Source organism: Protopterus annectens, chromosome 2.part2 (genome assembly GCF_019279795.1).
Source record: "Protopterus annectens isolate FY-2018-M chromosome 2.part2, PAN1.0, whole genome shotgun sequence".
Classification (NCBI taxonomy): domain Eukaryota; kingdom Metazoa; phylum Chordata; order Ceratodontiformes; family Protopteridae; genus Protopterus; species Protopterus annectens.
The window spans coordinates 41,009,365-41,028,597 of NC_056730.1; the positions used below are offsets into that span (position 1 = coordinate 41,009,365).

The 19,233-nt window shown below is 43.3% G+C and overlaps 1 protein-coding gene across 1 annotated transcript in view; it reads right to left on the reverse strand.

The window, feature by feature from the left end:
- Positions 1 to 19,233, reverse strand: part of SLC30A5 (solute carrier family 30 member 5) — a 1,152,350-nt gene that overhangs the window by 927,235 nt on the left and 205,882 nt on the right. Inside the window, exon 4 of the mRNA XM_044063733.1 lies at positions 6,678 to 6,763. Coding sequence (XP_043919668.1) covers positions 6,678 to 6,763 — 86 coding nt within the window. The remainder of the gene's footprint in view (positions 1 to 6,677; positions 6,764 to 19,233) is intronic.

Below are 19,233 nucleotides of genomic sequence, written 5' to 3' on the forward strand. Positions count from 1 at the left end.
ACACTGGAAAGAACCAATTCTTTGTAGGCCAGTGTATGCTAAATCTTGGTGGCTGTACCTGTAAGAAATCCTTGACTGTTTGCATAGATTTACCTTTGTCCTCCATTTTCCTTAACACCTCTTCTGCTTTAACACCAAACAAAGCATCATGCTGTAATGGAGCATCTAATAATTTTGCTTTAACATGATCAGGTAGATTTTGTTCCTTTAACCAAGCATGCCTCCTAATGACAGAACCCATACCTGCGGGCCTGCAGGAGGCCTCCAGAGAATCAAAACCACATTGCAAAGTATGCTTTCCAACTTGTTCAGCTGCATGCAATAAATCCTGCATTTTTTTGTTTTCTGCACATTCAGAATTTATCAATATTTTCTGTTTAAGTAGTGACTTAATATATTGCTGATATTTGAGCATATGAAACTGATAATTTAAAGCCCTTATAGCCAAGGTAGCAGAAGTGTAAATCTTTTTTCCCCATCTGTCCAGTGCCCTAGAATCCCTGTCAGAGGGAGTAGGTTTTTTTGCAGTGGAAGCCTTGACCCCTTTGGGACCCGGAGAGATAGTTTCTGGGTCAGCAGCAGGGTTTTTGAAAAGGAATTTATGAGAGTCAGTAACCCTGTAGTACCGGTCCGGCTTAACAGGAGCTGGAGGTAAGGAGTCAGGGGTCAGACTGGAGTCTGAAAATACATCATCTACAATGTCTAACACAGGTGGAATAGCTACGGGCCTGTGTTGCGGTAGTAAAAGGAAGTCTCTGAGCCTTTTCTTAGATTCTGAATAATCTTGGCTCTCCCAGTGGAAATGCTCCCTCATGGTATGTAAAGTTTCCCCAAAAGAATAATCCTCAGGAGGAGAGGCTGAAGGGATAGATTCTTCAGCATCAGAATCCTCATAGGGAGGAAGAGAGGATTCCTGATCAGAAGAGGAATCAGATGAAATGGAAACCTGATCTGAAGATTCATATTCTGTCTCTTGCCTAGGCCTCTTATCAGGAGGGGATGGGACCCCTGATCAAAGTAATTAGGTCTTCGGCCATTTTGAGCATCTGCTTTTTAGGCATGGAGGCCTGTCCATGAGGCTGTTGTACTTGTTTCTTTGTCTTTAAAGGTGCTTTAGTCTTTGCCTTTGAAGCTGAAGTCATTTTAACATATAATTGAGTACGTCTGAAAACACCCTCAGAAGCCGATGCCTGCTCAGCGGCTCCAGACCCATCTGAGGGAATAGTTTCCGAAGGTCCAATACCTTGAGCTTCCAGCGGCCTGGTCGACTCCACGTGGGTGTCTGTAGTGGCCTGCGAGTCTAAAGTAGTGGTCGTCAGGGGCTGCGAAGGCACCTCACTGAGAACCGGCGACTGGCTTAGAAGAAGCCTTGTCGTCGATTTTGGACCTCGGATGCCTGTCCTTTTCTTTGCGTTTCTTGTGAATTCCGGTAGTCTGATGGCTATCCGATGACACTGTATAGTTAAATCCTCTGCCAAAATAGTGAAATGCAAAATCGTACCATCACTTAATAGTGTGTTGGTTAAATCTAGCACAAAACCGACAACTAGCAACGTCGTGGTCAGGGCCTAGGCAAGGAATACAGTAAGAATGAAAGTCCTTATGAGGTATTTGCTTCCCACAAGAAATACAATTATTAACTTTTTCTGACATCGGTCTGGTGCAAGAAAATAGTTTCCCCAACGGGGTACTTAGCTTTTAGTGATGACTTCTGATCTGAAATTCGAACACGATAATCTCAGGAGTCGGCTGACCGGCACTTGTGAACTGCTTTTGTTTCGGGCACCGCTCGGCAAGAAAGACTGAAGAAAATGGCGTCGGCTGCAACTTTCATACCCCTGGCGCACTGATGTCAGGGAAGAGGTGACAGCAACCGACGCCGGACCTAGACTTTGGAATTCAGGCCGACTGAGGGTAGCCTGCCAGCAGGATAAACTACTTGTAATGACTGCAATAGTGAAACATGAAGAACATCTATACTGGACGAAGCCAGAAGAGTGCTATGAGGATCACTGCTGCTCTGCAATGGGCTACCCTTTGAAGAAATTTGACACTCTGAACTGGAGGATAAGCGTATAGGAGACTTGGGGGCAAAGCATACAGAAGACCATCTCTGGGTGACTGCCTCGGAGGAGTGACTATGGCATCTTTATTGTTGCATTTGGTGTTTGAGGGGGAAGCAAACAGGTCACAACAAGGAGTGCCCCAGTACCAAAAGATCTGAGCTGCAACTCCTGGATTCACAGACCACTTTGAGCAGGAATATTCTTCTTCCTCACAACAGTCAGCTAGAAAGCTGGACCTCCTCAGGATGTGCATTGCAATCAGAAACCATTGAGATGAGATCTCCTATTGCCAAGCCCTCATGGCCTCTTGATAAAGAGGATAAGAACGCATTCTCAACTGCTTGTTCAGATACCAAACAACAGACATACTGTATGCCTGGATCAACATCACACCACTGGGAAGGACATCCTGAAAAGCCTGCTATGCATGGAGGACAGCTCATCTCCAGGACACGGATATGAATGCTGGCCTCCACAGAAGACCAGGACCACTGAACCACCCTCTGTTTGAAATGTCCCTCACCAAAGAAGGGAGGCATCCATGATGACCATGGCCACAGGATGGAGATGAATAAATGGTTGAGATGAATAAATGGTCTTTCAATGGTTACCAAGGGCAACTGTAACTACCACTGAATCTGACAGTGACACACCTTTTGTCAACCTGAAGGGAATGTCCATCGTATGAGTCAAGCAGGACCACTGCAGTGTATACACTGCAGAGTCCTCATGTGTCTCTCGCTAGAAGGACCATTCTTACTGAAGCTACCTTTTGACCCATGAGTTTCAAAATCCCGTGATGGAGGTTTTGCAAAAGCAAACCCAGATAATGCCTGGGATCAAAGGCCAATTACTGTGGAAGTCGGGAACCTGGCAATCTGGCTGACAGTATCCAAGTGGCAACCTATGAATTCTAATATCTGGACAGGTTGTAGACTACTTTAGATAGCCGACAGTTACGCCTAAATGGCTGCACAGCTGGAGTAAGGTATACCTGATTGCGATTAGAGGTGTTCTCATGGGGGCAGTGAGAAGACAAATGTCCCAGTATGGAAAGACCCAAAATCCCTGCAGCCAGAGCCAAGCTGCAACCACTACTATACACTTGGGAAACACCCAGGGGAGGTGGTGAAATTGAATGGCAGGGCTCTGAATTGGTAATGATAGGCCCCCTCGCCAGAAGCACAGAAACATCTTGCAGCACCTCCCTATCTTAATATGATGATAGGCATCCTCGAGGTCTGTCGAGCACATCTAATCATCCTTCCTCAGGAGAGAAAGGATGAACTTCACAGTGACCATCCAGAATTTGGTCTGTTTCACAAAGGGATTCAATTTGCTCAAATCCAAAATTGGCCTGAGGTCCTTGTTCTTCTTTGGTACCAAAAATAAACTTAAGTAGACCCCAGATCCTCTTTGGTTTTGTGGGACCACTGGGATGACTCAATTTGCCAGCAGTTTCTAAATCTCTTCTGTTGCCAGTAGTCTCTGATGGGCTGGAACATCTGGGAAACATCTGTGACCAAGCTTTGGAATTTCTAATAAGGGAATGATATAACCTCTACATGATTCTAACACCCATGTCTCTGAAGTGATGGCCTCTGAAGTTTCAAGGTGAAGAGCCAAGCAACCCCCTACTGCTTCCAAAGTAGGAAAGTTGGGCAAACCTTCAGGCCTGCTGAAAGGGCCCGCCAGAGAAAGCTGAAATGAAGTCCTGATTTTGCCAACTGCCCCTGCCTTGCGGGCAATGCCCATTATGGTCCCCCCACTGACCATGGGAGGAACCCTAAGAAAGAGCATCCTGAGAAGGCTGCTGTAATTTCTAAAAAAGGAAAGACACTTGTGCCCTGATTACTTGAGGAGGTAGAGTGAGGGGTAGCAAAACACACTCCTATGGCAGATGGTATCTTACGGACTTGCTCACTCCCAGTAAGCATGTCCTTAATTTAGTTCCAAACAGGAAGCAGTCACTCAAAGGAGCATTAACAAAAGATGCCTTGAAGCAGTCCATGAAGTTGCACAGCCGCATCCAAGCATGGCTTTGCATGGTAATGCTGGTGCCAGGATCTTAGGATGCTTCTGTTGGCTGTGCTGGAAATGAGCTGTATGGCAATGCTGCCAATGGACAGAGGAGAAGACAACCACGTCTCCAGTGTCTTCTAAATCTCCAGAGACAGCTGCATCTTAATATTCCTCTACACTTCAGCCACAAGATCCTGCTGAAGCCTTGTCAAATGGGATAATAGAGTACCCTCAGAGCAAATTTCACAGAGGTGTAAGATTACTAATCCAAATGGTACAAAGCTTGGCATGTCTGTTTGGGGGATGAACCAAGGAACTCTCCTCAGAGACTTCCTTCTTGGTGGTGGTCGCTATCAAAATCGCATCCAAGGCTGGACCCTTACTCCACAGCATCCGACTTTTAGGAGGAGCAAGAATTTTGCCAGTCTTCTAAGAAATGGACTCCACTGTGTTGGGTTCCTTCCATGCACTCGGAGACACTAGAGCTATGACCGGAGGGGGAACCACCCAGGTCATGGATGGACCCATGTTGAAGGCCTCTAAAAATGCTAACTGCTCTGGAGAAAGGGCTTCAGTGGTCCAAGCCCCTGCACTGGCAAAGCAGCTTTAACAGCTTGTCAAATAAGGTGTCATCACGTGGTGACTTAGGGGACCCCTCTCCTTCCTCGAAGTTGGTATCTTCAGTAGAGGGACTACAGGGGAGAGTAGAGGTTCTTCTCCTTACACTGCCTCTTACCCAAGACCTCCTGCTCCTGTGAAGCTGGAGGAGAGTGGGAAAAGGCTTGAATCCCAGTGGGGGGGGGGTGAACTGGAGGTCTACTGGCATGGGCTGCCCAAGAGCAAGATGAATGGCTGCAGGCAGAGATGAGAAGTGGGGGTGGAGCATCATCTGAGGAAAACCCATCTCCAGAGTGGAGAACATCCTCTCCATAACATCAAAGGTGGAGGCAGAAGCTGGTTGCCTGGAGCCAAAAATCCCAGGATTTGAAGAAACCAGACATGTGCCCAAACTTGGGGCAACTATACCCCAACCTGACATTGAGACTGGAGCCAAGCTGTCGAAGGCAGACACTCCAAGCGGCAGGGATGAACTCAATGTTAGGACTGTTGAACCTGACCTGGAAATGCCAGCCTCAATGCCACAGCTCTGAAGTCTGCACAGCTCCGACACAGATGGAGTCAATGAGACCAAACAAGCAGGCAGATCTGAACTGAAGGTGTACACATAGCTGGGCCTGAAGACCTCGGATCCATAGGGACAGAGGTAGTAAAGTGTCCTGGACCTGAAGGGATAAGACCTAACTGCACCCGAGTCTGCAAGAAGAACCTCATTAGGTGCTCCAAGTTGGAAGCTTTGAAACGCTCAGTGCATGAAGCCCTTGATGAGGGTTTGGAGGGTCACTTAGAAGATGTAAAACCTGCCTGTCAAATCCAAGTTGGAGAGACTCATAAGAGGGGCGGAGAAGAAAACTCCGATGACATTTCTGCTGGGGTGGAAGGAGGAAGATACCAAACCTGATGGAACCCCTTTCACAAAAAGGGGCTTGTTACACTTCGGACCAGAGATGGAGCCTTCATTGTGGTTGGCACCAAGGACAATCAGGTCTAAGCATTCAGAGCCATCAGTGGCAAGGCTGTCAGGGCATCAGAAGGTCTTGGGACCTTTGGATCTGGTAAGCCAGAAGAGGGTCCAAACATGGAGATTGGGGAGAACCTCTTACAGTCCTCTATAAAAGGACTTGGGAGTCCTTAGGACAGTGAGGTTTGCAGGAGCAGTCCTCTGGTGCCGAAGAGAAAGAAGCAGCAGAAAGGAGACAGTTTAAGACTAATTTAGCCCTCCTCTCATTAACTGCCATGGACTCAAACTCCTCACAAATTGAAATGAGTTGGGCAGCCCTTAAGCAACACATGCAATTGTCGTGCACATCTTGCGAGGGCAGCCTGTGCCCACAGACAACACATTTCTTGAACTGATTATCCATGTATAAGGAAGAACCCTAGAAAAACCATAACACACTAAACAGCACAAAACACTACCCTAAAATGCACGATAATCTAGAGAAAAAGCTATCCTATACAGAAAAGAGCCAACACTGCAATACAACAGCATCTCAAAGAGGTAATAAAAGCCTGTTGCTAGCTACACACACTAAAAAGACAAAAATTGCAAGAGCAAGTGTAACATCTAAATGTAACTAAGCTACCTAACCTATCTTAAAACTAACACTAGCTAAAGGGTACGGGAGAAACACAACAAAAAGCACCAAAAAGGATGCGTTTTTGCAGAGACACAGATCAGGCTGCTGTCTGGAATAGTGCCAGATTTGATCTGAGGTATCTGCTAGGGAGCAGCTAACTGTGGTTAGGGGAGGCAGAGCCCAGCGAGTTGAAGTCTAGAGGATTTGGCCGACGTCAGAGCTGATAAGTCACAGGTTGAAGTCAGAAGGAGAAGATAACATCAGATTCCACTTTAAAACTATCCAAAAATGGATGTGTGGTACCATTTAAATTTGCACCGTCAAAACAGTCTTCCAATTAATTGGTATTTTTAATCAAATATTACAGTCAATAAAACAATCCAGTTGTTACCTTAATGGTCCACAAAGAGTTAGGCCAAAGAACCACAGCAAGGAGATGATACAGCCACCAAACGCATGTTTTACAATTCTGATCCACTATAAAAGAAAGGCAGACAGATATCACATTCCTTTCAAGAAAACAGCTATTTTTAGATGAATAACAGCATACCCCATTCTACTCTCTTCCATACAAACAAAAATACAACTCAGAAGTTGAAACAATACCCACCACATTCCAAAATTCACCAATGCCAAAATCTACATTTCAAGAACAAGCAGTAATAGTTATGCCTACTGAAGTTAAAACTCATCTGTTTCCTATCACAATCATCTCTTCAAGGCATTATTTTGTTAAACAGAATGAAGGCATCTGTATTAAACTATTTTCTTTAAGACCATATATGCATTCCTGTGGCCACTCCATCTTAACAGCTTCAAGAAGATGGTGAACAGTCAAATAAGTAGTTACCCATGTGATGAATGATTACTCCTGAAGAAATTTTTATATCTAAAAATAATACCAATACCGAAAACTGCAACAGCAAACATTTCTACAACCTTCATGCTTGAAGAGCAACAATAAGCAAATCAAAACAATATTCTAACTCACTGTGATGATAGTATTACAGAGTAAAAAATCTACAAGAAATTAAAAAAATCCTACCACTAATGCAAAGTGATGTTGAAAATTCTACCTGGACAGCTACTACATAAGCAATCTTGCCATTTCTAGATAGATATCTAGACAGGAATTATGAATCTCTAGAAGATCTTTCAAAGGAAGACTGGACCTTGCGGTGGATTGTTGTAACATGCCTGCACAGTAGGCCCTTAAAGAACCAAGACTTCAAAGATGGCAAAAACTATGTATTTCAAATTATAATTAGCAATCAAACCAATCCTCATTTTGAACAACAGTCCTGCTTCTGTGAGTGGTGCTTTGTGAAAAACACATGAAAAATATCAAATGTCCAGACAAAATATCGTCTCTCCTTTTAGTGCTTCAGAAATGTACAGTACTGTAATTGAAACACTATATTCAAAAGCTAAATAAATAACCGTACCTCTAAAGCAATACAAATTGACTTTAATAACATGAAAAGTTTTTGAGGTTGTTTTTTTCCTGTCAAATTTCATATTTCAGTATTGTCCCTCTCTGAAGAATTTAACATGTCGAAATCAGGGCTAAGATGATTAGATCACAGATGAAAGTAACTACCTTTTCAACATACTCAACACATTAATATTCATTATCAAGACATATCTACGCATCCATAACCTCCTTTTTCCCATTTTTTGCACAAGATTGGGGTGTCACATCAACAGTGACCATTATCTAGAGCCAATGTTTAGAGCCAATGTTTATAATGTCAGGTGGCTAGCCCTGCCACAGTTATTCTTCCACACCATAAACATGTACATGCACTCACACCTACTGCCAATTTAGAGTGTCCAATCTATTTAGTGCATTTCTTTGGAATGTAGGAAGAAACAGAGAAAACCCATGCAAATGCAGGGAGGACATGCAAACTCCACAAAGAGCAGCCTCAAATAAGAAATGAACAACTTTTTGCTGTAAGGTGACAATGCCTGGAACTATAGGCATAAAATTGAAGGGAAATGGTTTGTAATTGCACCTAGGTGAGTGAATGTCTAAATTACCAATGTCTTTGCTTTGTCTGGATCTAACAGTAGGCCATGAACACCACACAATAAGATATTTCTTCTAGACCATTATCAGGTACAGTGAAAAGATGCTTACAACCAAAGTCAAAAAGCAAATACACATAAAAAGCAAATACAGTGCACTAAAAACCAAGCTCTTACTGTCTTACGATACTGTTCAGCCAGACCACAGATGCCAAGAGTATGCTGCATAATATTATCAACACATGTAAGGCCATGGACACTATTCTCTAACATTCCACAGACAACTGGTTGTGGTGGAGAACGAGTCAAGGAAAAGGCCACAGATCCAACTTTCTCTCTACAATACGTCAAGAGCCATTTTAACAGTTCTTCCTAGCCTGCACACTGAATGAAGGCATTGCAGAAGAATGGTACAGATCATAAATGTCACAAACATTCCAAGACCCAGCAACAATAGAACAAAGCTGACTCAATTGTTCTCATTACTAATGCAGTCTTCAGTGCTGAGCTGAACCCCACATTCACAGTGAAAGGTCTTAAGTTTGTTGCTGATAAAAATGCACTTCAAGCTACAAGTCAACCACATTATCATCAACTTTTCTCAGAAAAGAGAATGGTTCAAGCTGGACAATCATGACCCATGGTTACCCTCCTTTTTTTTTTTTTTTTTTTTTTAAAAAGGGTAACAAATATGACTTTTATGACCCCACCACCACCAAGAAAAAAAAATACGCCAACAACTAATGAAAGCAATGACTTGGCTGCTGCAATTCCCACAGCCGATAAGGCAGGCTTTACCAGAGACAAAACTACAAAAATCAAGTTTAATAAGAAATTAATTATTTCCACAACTTCTGAGATTTGAAAACTTCTAAATTCATTCCATGTAGCAAAAGATCTGATAAGTTTAGGAAACCTCAGGAATCTATTCTAAAGAGACACCTGTTTCTAGCCTAATAATTTACATCTTTGTAGTCAAAAGAAACTGGGAAAACAATTGCTGAACCCCTGCATTAAATAAAAAGTTGAACAAAAGAATCACTGGATGCACAATCAATATACAATGTGAAATAAATCAGCAATTCAGTTTTGTACCTCCAGTTTATCTGATTATAAACAAAATGTGCTTTGCCAACTGCAATCTAGTAGGTATCATTTTCAAGAGAGGGCTTCCTCTTCATCCAAGCCAGATTTCTATAATTTCTCTCTAGTTTCTGATCCCCTCTACATAAACCCTGCAAAACTGTTGAACTCAAACACCTTTAAAAAAATAATTCTGTAAGGTAAAAACACAATAATGCATAATGACAGCCTAGGTGTGAGGACAGGTCATAGGTTTTTAGGAGTTATGATGCCTAGAGTCTCCACCAGTGCTTTCCAACAGTGATCAAGGAACCCAGGAAGGGTGCCTCCAAAACTGCAAGCAAGTTCAACCCAAGAAAGTCAAAGTTATGGACATCTTTTAAACTGTAACATACTTTCTTAAAAGATGTTGAAACTTCTGGAAAAGCTCATACTTAGTGCATTATAATCTAACCAGTCAATGGCATTCAGATAGAAGAGGAAAGTACAATTGTGTACACTTACCATAAATGTAGATGTTCGAGTGTATTCACTGTTGAAGTCATCACACTTGGGTTATCTGCCTGCAGGCATCCCTCAATCGGCAGATAATAACAGAGACTTAGTATTTCTGCGTCTGTTGCTGTCGCTTCAGGACTGACGTCAGGTCATGAGGGTTATAAAAATAGGCAGCCGACGCCATTACATCAGTTTTTCTTGCCCCAAGTGTCAGGAGCCTTACAAATACGGAGCTAAGTTATGGTGGGAAAAACACCACCAGTAAAAAGTAAATAACAATAGCCCTGTAAGGGGTGAGTAATAGACAGAGAGGAGAGAGAGGGAGACAAGGGGGCTGGAGGATGGGAAACCAGGACTGCAACAGTGAATACACTTGAACATCTACATTTATGGTAAGTGTACACAACTGTACTATGTTCTTAGTGTTCACTGCTGCAGTCATCACACTTGGGTAGATTCCCAAAGCTGAAGAAAGGGTGGAGCCAGTCAAGAAGAGTTGAGGTTGCCTAGTAAGCCCTGCAGTACTGCTGTTGCAAAACCTGCCCTGGATTTGGAAAAGATGGGCAGGTGGTAATGCTTGGTGAACGTGTGTACAGAACTCCAGGTAGCAGCTTTCAGAATGTCCCTAGTAGGGACTCCCTTGAGGAAAGCTGTAGAGTTAGAAGTTGCCCTAGTGGAATGTGTTCTGATCCCCTGAGGGGTTTGTTTCCCATGGTGCTTGTAGCAGAAATGGATACAGTGTGCTATCCATTTGGAAATTGTTTGTTTTGAAATGGCCCTGCCCTCTGCCCCAGGTGCAAAACTGACTAGTAACTGGTCAGACTTCCTGAAGGGCTTAGTCCTATCCAGGTAGAATCTGAGCTGTCTGTGCATGTCCAAGGAGTGCAGGATCCTTTCCCCTTTATTTTGAGGATTAGGGAAGAAGGTTGGCAAATGGATAGATTGGTTGAGAGCCACACTGGACACCACTTTAGGCATAAAGGAAGGGTTACTCCTAAGTGAGACCCTTACAGCATGAAAAATAATGAAGGGTTCCACAGCCATAAGTGCTTGTAATTCAGACACTCTTCTAGCTTAAGTGATGGCCAGAAGCAAGGCTGTTTTCCAAGAGAGGAATCTTAACTCTGCTGACGCTGCAGGCTCAAAGGGAGGGAGTGCGAGTTTTTCCAGTACAAAGTTAAGGTCCCAAAGCAGGGGTAGATGCTCTCCTTGGTGGCCTTAAGACATCTGCCCATCTCAGGAACTGTTGGATGAGTGGGTGCAAGAGGAGAGGTGGCCCAGTGTTGTAATGAGCCAAGATGGCAGAGGCATGGATTTTAATGGTGAAGGATAGGCCTCTATGGAGTAGATCTGCTAGGTAATGCAGGGTTATAGGTAAGGAGGGCAGTGCTGTGTCCTCTCCTTTAGATTGAATCCAGGAACAATACCTTTCCACTTATCAGCATAGGATTTCCTTGTACTGGGTCTTCTGGATTCAAGAATGACGTCCAGCACTTGCTTGCTTAGGCCGGTCACTGGGGGAGAATTCAAGGAATAAGCCAGGCTGCAAGATTCAGGGTTTGCAATTGCGGATGCAAGATCTGCCCCCCCGTTTAGTGAGGAGGGTTGGGATCTGGGGTAGGTGCCAGGGTGGCACCAGTGACAGGCTGCGCAGTAGTGGGTACCAGTGCTGGTGTGGCCAGTCCGAAGCAATCAGGATTGCCCTTGGTCTGTCCTGTCTTAGAATATTCTTGAGAGAAGAGGCAGAGGGGGGAATGCATAAATTAAGAGGTTTACCCACTGGAAGGATAGGGCTTCCACTTTCCAGGCCCTTCTGTGAGGTATCCTGGTGCAGAATTTGTTGAGCTGGTGATTGCAAAAGGAGGCAAAGAGATCCACCTCTGGGGTCCCCCATTTCTGAATCAGAAGGTTGAAGGTGCTGGGCTCTAATTGCCACTTGTGTGGGTCTAGGAGATTTCTGCTTAAGTAGTCTGCCAGTGAGTTTTGTTTGCCTGGCAGGAATTGAGATTGCAGATGGACCTGCATGTCCAAGGCCGTGTTGCACAGAGCTATGGCTAGCCTGCAGAGTGGGTTCCCCCCTGCTTGTTGATGTAACCACATAACTGTGTTGTTGTCTGTTATTAGTAGGTGTCCTGGTGAGAGTAGGGATCTGAAAGCTGTCAGAGCATGCTGCACAGCTAGCATTTCTTTCTGGTTGATGTGCAGATGAAATTGACTTGGGCTCCAGTGGCCCTGAATGCCCTTGCCGTCCATGGGTGCCCCCCAGGCATAGTCTGATGCATCTGTGGTTAGGGTCTGGGCGGCGTGGGGTTGAGTAAAGGGCAGTCCCTTGTTGTGGTTGCATGCTGCTTCCCACCAAAGAAACTCTGTCCTTAAACAGGGTATGATAGGAATGATGGCTTCCAGGTCCTGAGAATGTTGGTACCAAGTACCACTGAAGTTTCCTCATATGCAGTCTGGCATATGGAATTAGTGGATGCATGAGGCCACGAACCCTAGGGCCTGCAGGATTTTCCTTGCGGATAGCTGGGTTCTGGTGGCCATTTGAGTAAAATAGTATGTCAGATAGACTTGTTTTTCTGGAGTGAGAAATGCCATCTGGGATGCTGTGTCCAAGCTTGCTTCCAAGAATACAATCTTTTGACTGGGGACTAGTTTTGATTTCTTTTCATTGATGGTGTACCCCAGGGAGTTTAGAAGGTTTTTTTTTTTTTTACAAATGTCAGGTGCTGCAACAGCATTTCCTGACTGTCTGCCTGAATCAGGCAGTTGTCCAAGTACAGGTAAATTTGAATATTTCTCTGTCTGCAGTAAGCAATGGCTGGAGCCAGGCATTTTGTGAATACTCTGGGAGCAGTGGATAAGCCAAAGAGAAGTGCAGAGAACTGATAATGCATAGATCCTGCCCTGAAGCAAAGACATTTCCTGCATGACTCCCTTATAGGGATGTGCATATAGGTTTCTTTCAAGTCTAGGGTGACTAACCAGGCATCTTTGGCTAGCATAGGAGGAAGCTGCTGCAGGGTGAGCATTTTGAATTTTGGTACCACCAGGAAGGTGTTGAGAGTTGAAAGATCTAGGATTGAGCGCCAAGTGCCCTCTTTTCTGGGTACCAGGAAAAGTCTGGAATAGAATCCGCGATCCATCTGTTCCGCAGGAACAGGCTGAATTGCCCTTACAGAGAACAGGGATTGAACTTGGATTTAAGCCTCTGCCCACTGGTTTGGAGGAAGGTCTGGGAGCCCTTTTGGGGTTAGAAGTGAGTGGAAGTAGAATTTGTTCCCCCCGGATACAATGTTGAGGACTCATCAGTCTTTGGTGATGGACATCCAGTTTTCTGTATGAAGTGCAAGTTTTCCTCCTAGGGGCACAAGCGGCTGGGCAGTGGAGTAGAGAAGTCATTGAGAGGTCTTACTGTAGGGAGGTGGCTTGGCACTCCCTCCTTTGGGGGTGTGGGCACTCCATTGCTTGGATCTCTGCATACCCTGAGACTTTTCTGGGTTGTCTGTTTCCACTGGGTCTAGTTTGAGATGGCCTGGTGGGGGCTGGAAAGGACCAGTGTTTCGAGGGGCAATGCCTACTGAATCTAGGAGGCTGCACTTGTAAGAATTCTTTAACTGTCTGCATAGATTTAGCTTTTTCTTCCCTCTTTTTAAGAACTTCTTCTGCTTTGGTGCCAAACAGATTGTCCTTGTTCAATGGAGCATCTAATAACTTTGATTTGACATGGTCTGGCAAGGTCTGCTCCTTAAGCCAAGCATGTCTTCTCAGTACAGAACTAGTGACTGTGCCCTGCAAGATGATTCTAGGCCATCAAAGCTACACTGCAATGTATGCTTGCTGACTTGACTTGCAGAATGCATAAGTTCCTGCAATTCTTTATTTTTTGCACAGTCTGTAAAGGTAGCTATTTTGTGCTTAATAAGCATGTGAAACTGACAATTTAGGGCCCTAATGGTGAGAGTTGCAGAAGTATATACTTTCTTACCCCAGCTGTCCAAAGCTCTGGAATCCCTGTCCAAAGGGGGTGGGATTCTTAGCTGTAGTTGCCTTGATACCTTTAGGTCCCTGGGAAATGATCTCTGGGTCAGCAGTAGGATTTTTGAAAAGGAATTTATGAGAGTCGGGTACTCTGTAGTACCTGTCTGGTTTCCTAGGAGCAGGGAGTAAAGTATCAGGAATAAGACTGGATTCCATAAAGACATCATCCACAACTTCCACGACTGGGGGTACTGCTAAAGGCCTATGTTGTGGCAAGTCTAGGAATTCTCAGAGTCTCTCTTTGGACTGAGGATATTGGCACTCCCAATAGAAATGCTCTCTTAAAGCATGTAAGGTTTCACCAAAAGAAAAATCCTCTGGAGGAGAGGCAGAGGGAATGGAATCCTCTGCATCTGAATCCCCATGAGCAGATAAGGGCATGTCTTCATAGTCAGAAACCTCAGAGTCATCGGACTCTTGGTCTGTTTAAGCTGCTGGGGACTGATCTCTTTCTCTTAGCAGGGGAAGGCCAGCTTCCCCTAATCAGCATAATAAGGTCTTCTGCCATTCTAAGCATTTTATGTTGTGGCAAGGGAGGAGGTGCATGCGCTTAGATCATCTGTTTTCTAGGCATAGCGCATGCTCTTGGCCTTAGACAGAACTGAAGTCGGTTTGTGTTGAACATCGGTAGTGCGAAGAACTTCCTCAGAAGCTGGTGCCTGCTCAGCAGCTCTGGACCCATCCAAGGTAGAGACATCCGCAGGTTCCATGGTTGAAGAAGAGTCTCACAGCATACTGGACTCCGAACGGGTCTTGGTAGAGGCCTGCAAATCCACTGAAGTGGGCATCAGGGGCTGCAAAAGCACCTCACTGAGTACCGGCGGACTGGCAACTAGCTTAATGGAAGAGCTGTCGGCAGCTTTGGACCTGTACGGTCTGTGTCTGTCTTTATCCTTATGTTTCTTCAGAATAATCGGTAGTCGGATGGCTTAAAGCCATTTCAGAATACAGAGATCGAGAACGAAAGTATTTAGTGACAAAAAGGGACCGACAACGGATAGTTTGGGTGTTGAACAAGGCACAAAGCCTACAGCGAGGTACGTCGTGGTCTAGGCCTAAACAGGTGACACAATAAGAATGAAAATCTCGGTGTGGTATTTGCTTTCCACAGGCAAGACAATTGTTAACTTTTTCTGACATCAGTTAGAGCAAGAAAAAAGGATCTCCAACGGGGTACTTAACTTTAGAAGACTTCAGGATGATTCAATTCGTAAATGAAAACTCAGGTAGCAGCCGACCGGCACTCGTGCGAACTGCTTCTGCTTCGGGCTCCTTGGCAAGAAAGACTGATGTAATGGCATCGGCTGCCTGTTTTTATACCCCTGACATCAGTCCTGAAGTGACAGCAACTGACGCAGAAATACTAAGTCTCTGGTAATCGGGCTGACTGAGGGCTACCTGTAGGCAGATAACCAGAGTGTGATGACTGCAACAGTGAAACACGAAGAACATCACCAAGTCCACTGAATACCTCCCATTATGTTTGCTGAGGTACAAACAGCTTAATATCCAGACTAGATACCTCCTGGTAACAGCTTGAACAAAAGCTATGGATTTTCACCTTCAGTCTAACTACAGCCCTTAGGCACCAACAGACTCTAGCAATCCAATACTATCTTTATGATGAATTCCAAACACTATTAACGGGAACAACCTCCGCTTTGATACTGCATGGTAAATAAAGATCTTGGATCCCAAGGCTTCCACAACTTCAAAGGAGTGGGTGCTACAGTACCAGAAACTACTTTGGTGAAAAGCATTTGCACACCTCTCCTTGATACTTCTTAAACCTTCTGTTACAGAACTATTCCTAACCCTTACTCCTATATTTTACTGTGTATTGTATCCATTCTTACAGCCTCCATTCTATTCCACATCTCTACTCCAATACATACACACTTTTTTGCATTATATACCGTTTTCACTTGCATCAACTCATTTCTTCTCTTTACCATTATCATATTTAGTTTTCATATGTGAAGCAGAATCTCTACTCTGCTTTCATTTATCAATTCATAACACTCATGTAAAATCTACACATGCTGTCTCTGTAAATAACTTTTCCCCAACTGCAAAAGGGAGTGTTCTTAATTTTTTCCCCTTGCTTTGCTTGTATTTTTTTTGTGAGTGGTCAAACTCTGGAATTTTTCTCCACGAGCCTCCACTGAAAACGGCCTTTGGTTTTATCAAATTATCCTGGTGCTGGCACATAACTAGAAAAAAAGTTTATGACTCAAGTTCTTGTAAACTAACCTAAAGTATTTTTATATAAGGTGTATTCCCATCAATACGCCTCAAAGCAGCAAGACATATATTCTAATGCTTTGCAAAATAATTCTGTATGGTAACATTACACTGTAATTAAGAAACCAAACACAGACTGGCCCAATATCAACTATATAAATATATAGGGTAGGTCTAAGGCACTGTCAAGTACAGGGTAAGGAGGACAAGGACCCCTTCTGTAGCAGCCAGCTTCCTAGTTGAACATCTGCAGTTATGTGAACACACACACACACACACACACACACACACACACACACACACACACACACACACACACACACACACACAAAAACTATACTACGCTTATCATAAGAATCAGTTTTGCAGAACATTCATAAGGTGGAAGAGAAACAAGTAGTACAGCACCTGACTTTGTTCAAGGTATATGGTTATAACATGCCTTGAATGGCTACAGTGGCCAAGCCTATTCTGCTTCTAGACAAGGTATCTAACAAAGTGCTGACACAAACGCACAGTGGGAAGACAACTGCAGACCAACATGGTAGCAGATGGCCGCCTAGGATAAATATGTGCATTTTTATTACTCTGTCTTACTATTGGCTCTCAAGAGTTCATATATTATTATTCTAGTGAACTTAACGTCTGGTTTATCTACAGCTGTTCTCCGAATCATGATCAGAGGGTCAAACTGTTAAGATTTAGAACCACTGTACAAGACTGAGTGCAGCAATCCTACAGTGCTTCAATAAGGTATCTTCTTGCTGTAGTGTGCTCTTTCAGGTCCCAGGCAGCATTTGAGCTATCACTGAAAAATCATTTTTCTTCCAAATATTTCTATTTCACCTGTTACACTTTTCAGACATAGGATCTCGTTACTGTTTTGTTAGGACCCTTGTCCAGTTCTGTAGCTCACCGGGTTTCAAACGTGTTAACAAGGGCTGCTGAAAGATCCAGCATTCCTAAAGGTTTATGTGCAGAGGTGTGTTTAGAACAGATTATGGAGGTTCAGGTACACATGCAGGAAAGTAGAACACAATCTGGTGAAAAATATTTGTGATAAGCAGGAAGAAGGCAGGAGGAAAGAAGAGCATGCAATAAAAAGACGGATGGATTGTATGAGAGACCTCCAACAGTAAGGCGTGACTATCAAAGGAGGTATGGGAGTGGCACTGAATCAAAAAAGAGATGGTGACAGTTGATGCAATGCCCTGACCTCATGTAGAAGCTGGAGAAAAGGGGGTTGATGTTGATGATGATATGTCCTCATCATGTCAAGACGGCTTGCTGAGTACAATACATAATTTTTACTTTAGTTACATAAATGAACTGTCTATTCAGTACAATACACTTGTGCTGGTATTTACTTTTGACGAAACAGCCATCCAGTGACCTCCTGATTCCCAGTTATGTCAAGTTGCCTTTTAATAGTGCAATTGTTGGTAAGGTCTGTAGTGGGTAGGTATTTTTGGTCATCGGCAGCAGATTTCAACACAGATTGCAGCACAATCAGTTGGTCACTTAGTCAGATAATAAAAAGAGTAAATAAATGAAATTGTATTAAAATAAAAAAAAATAGAAAACAATAAGCTTCCTTGTAAAAAGTGCATAAAGCTCAATATACAGTGTAATACATCAATTTCAGTAACAATCGTCTACCATGCAGGTAACCACTTTCTCAAAGAAAACTAGGGATACGTAAATCATCTTAACTCATTCCCACCAGTACAGCTCTGAGCACCTTTAACTCCCAGTGGGTGTGGCTTGAGCCCTTATAAACTGAAGTTATCACCTTACAGGTCTAAAATACTCATTGGCAGACATCAAATATCAATACAATTGCGTTTACCATCATGTACACTTCAATATAAAATATTCAGATACCTTGTATGTAGTATGCTTTTGTGATTATTAATGAAAATAATGAAGCAATAGCTGATGCCTAGCGGCACACTAGGAGGCAACTGGAGAAATGCCTGGAGGTGCACTTGGCTGCACTGAGTTAATAATAGCTCTACTGTGTTTATGTTATATAGTGCATGGCTTAATGCTGGAATGAAAACCTTTAGAAAATCCTGTGCATCAATGAAAAAGAAGATGTGAAGATGATGACAATGAAGATGCAAAGATGGCAATAATGATGTTGAAAAATATGAAAATAGATAAAAGATGACGGTGAAGATGATGTTGATGAACATGACAAAGATACACTGAAGATTATAAGTAGATGAAGACAGGATGAGAAGATGCCAATTACAATGTTGATAAAGATAAAGACAACAATGACACCAACGTGACCGTAGGAACAATGCTAGGCAAGGGATCACAGGAACCATAAGTGGCCTAGCCATATATACCTTCAAGCAGACACACAAAGTTCTTCCCACCCTTCATGAGTACTTAATAGTGTGCACTTTCCAAATCAAGCAGGGTCATACATAACCCTTTTATAAACTTATGTCTATCCATGCAATCTTCAAGACTTGCCTTAAAAGGCAAACAAACTAGTACTTTGTCTGACTCATAGTGGCAACTTACTCCATAAACTGGGATTACATTGAGTTCTGAATCTATTTCTCCAGCAACTTGCACTTGCTTGTTGGTATAAATTTAGGCTCCTAGTATGGGTGTGTGTAGGGTCACTCATTTTGTGGAGAAATAGGAGGTCATGCAGGAATGGGACTTGCATGGCTCAAAAAGAGTAAGACAGGTTAGTTATAACAGCCTGAAGAGGTTACTGATTATAAGCAGAGTTGTGCTAATCTATTAAAATAGTTGAAGGATTTAAGGCCTTTAGTTTTTCTGATTAAAATCACTGGTGCCTTTCTAGTTGAAAAACATGCTTGGATTTGTACACACCAAAGGAGGCACTGTATTCGATACCTCATTAAATAAGGGAAGACTACAGCGGTAAGACAATTCCCTGGATCTTAAAGAAATACCATTGAAAATGAACTGGGGCAGACATAATGACTTCCTGACTATATGGCAAAAATATGATGATCAAATGAGAGAAAGAGTTGTTCACATAAGCACTCATGTCTCTTATG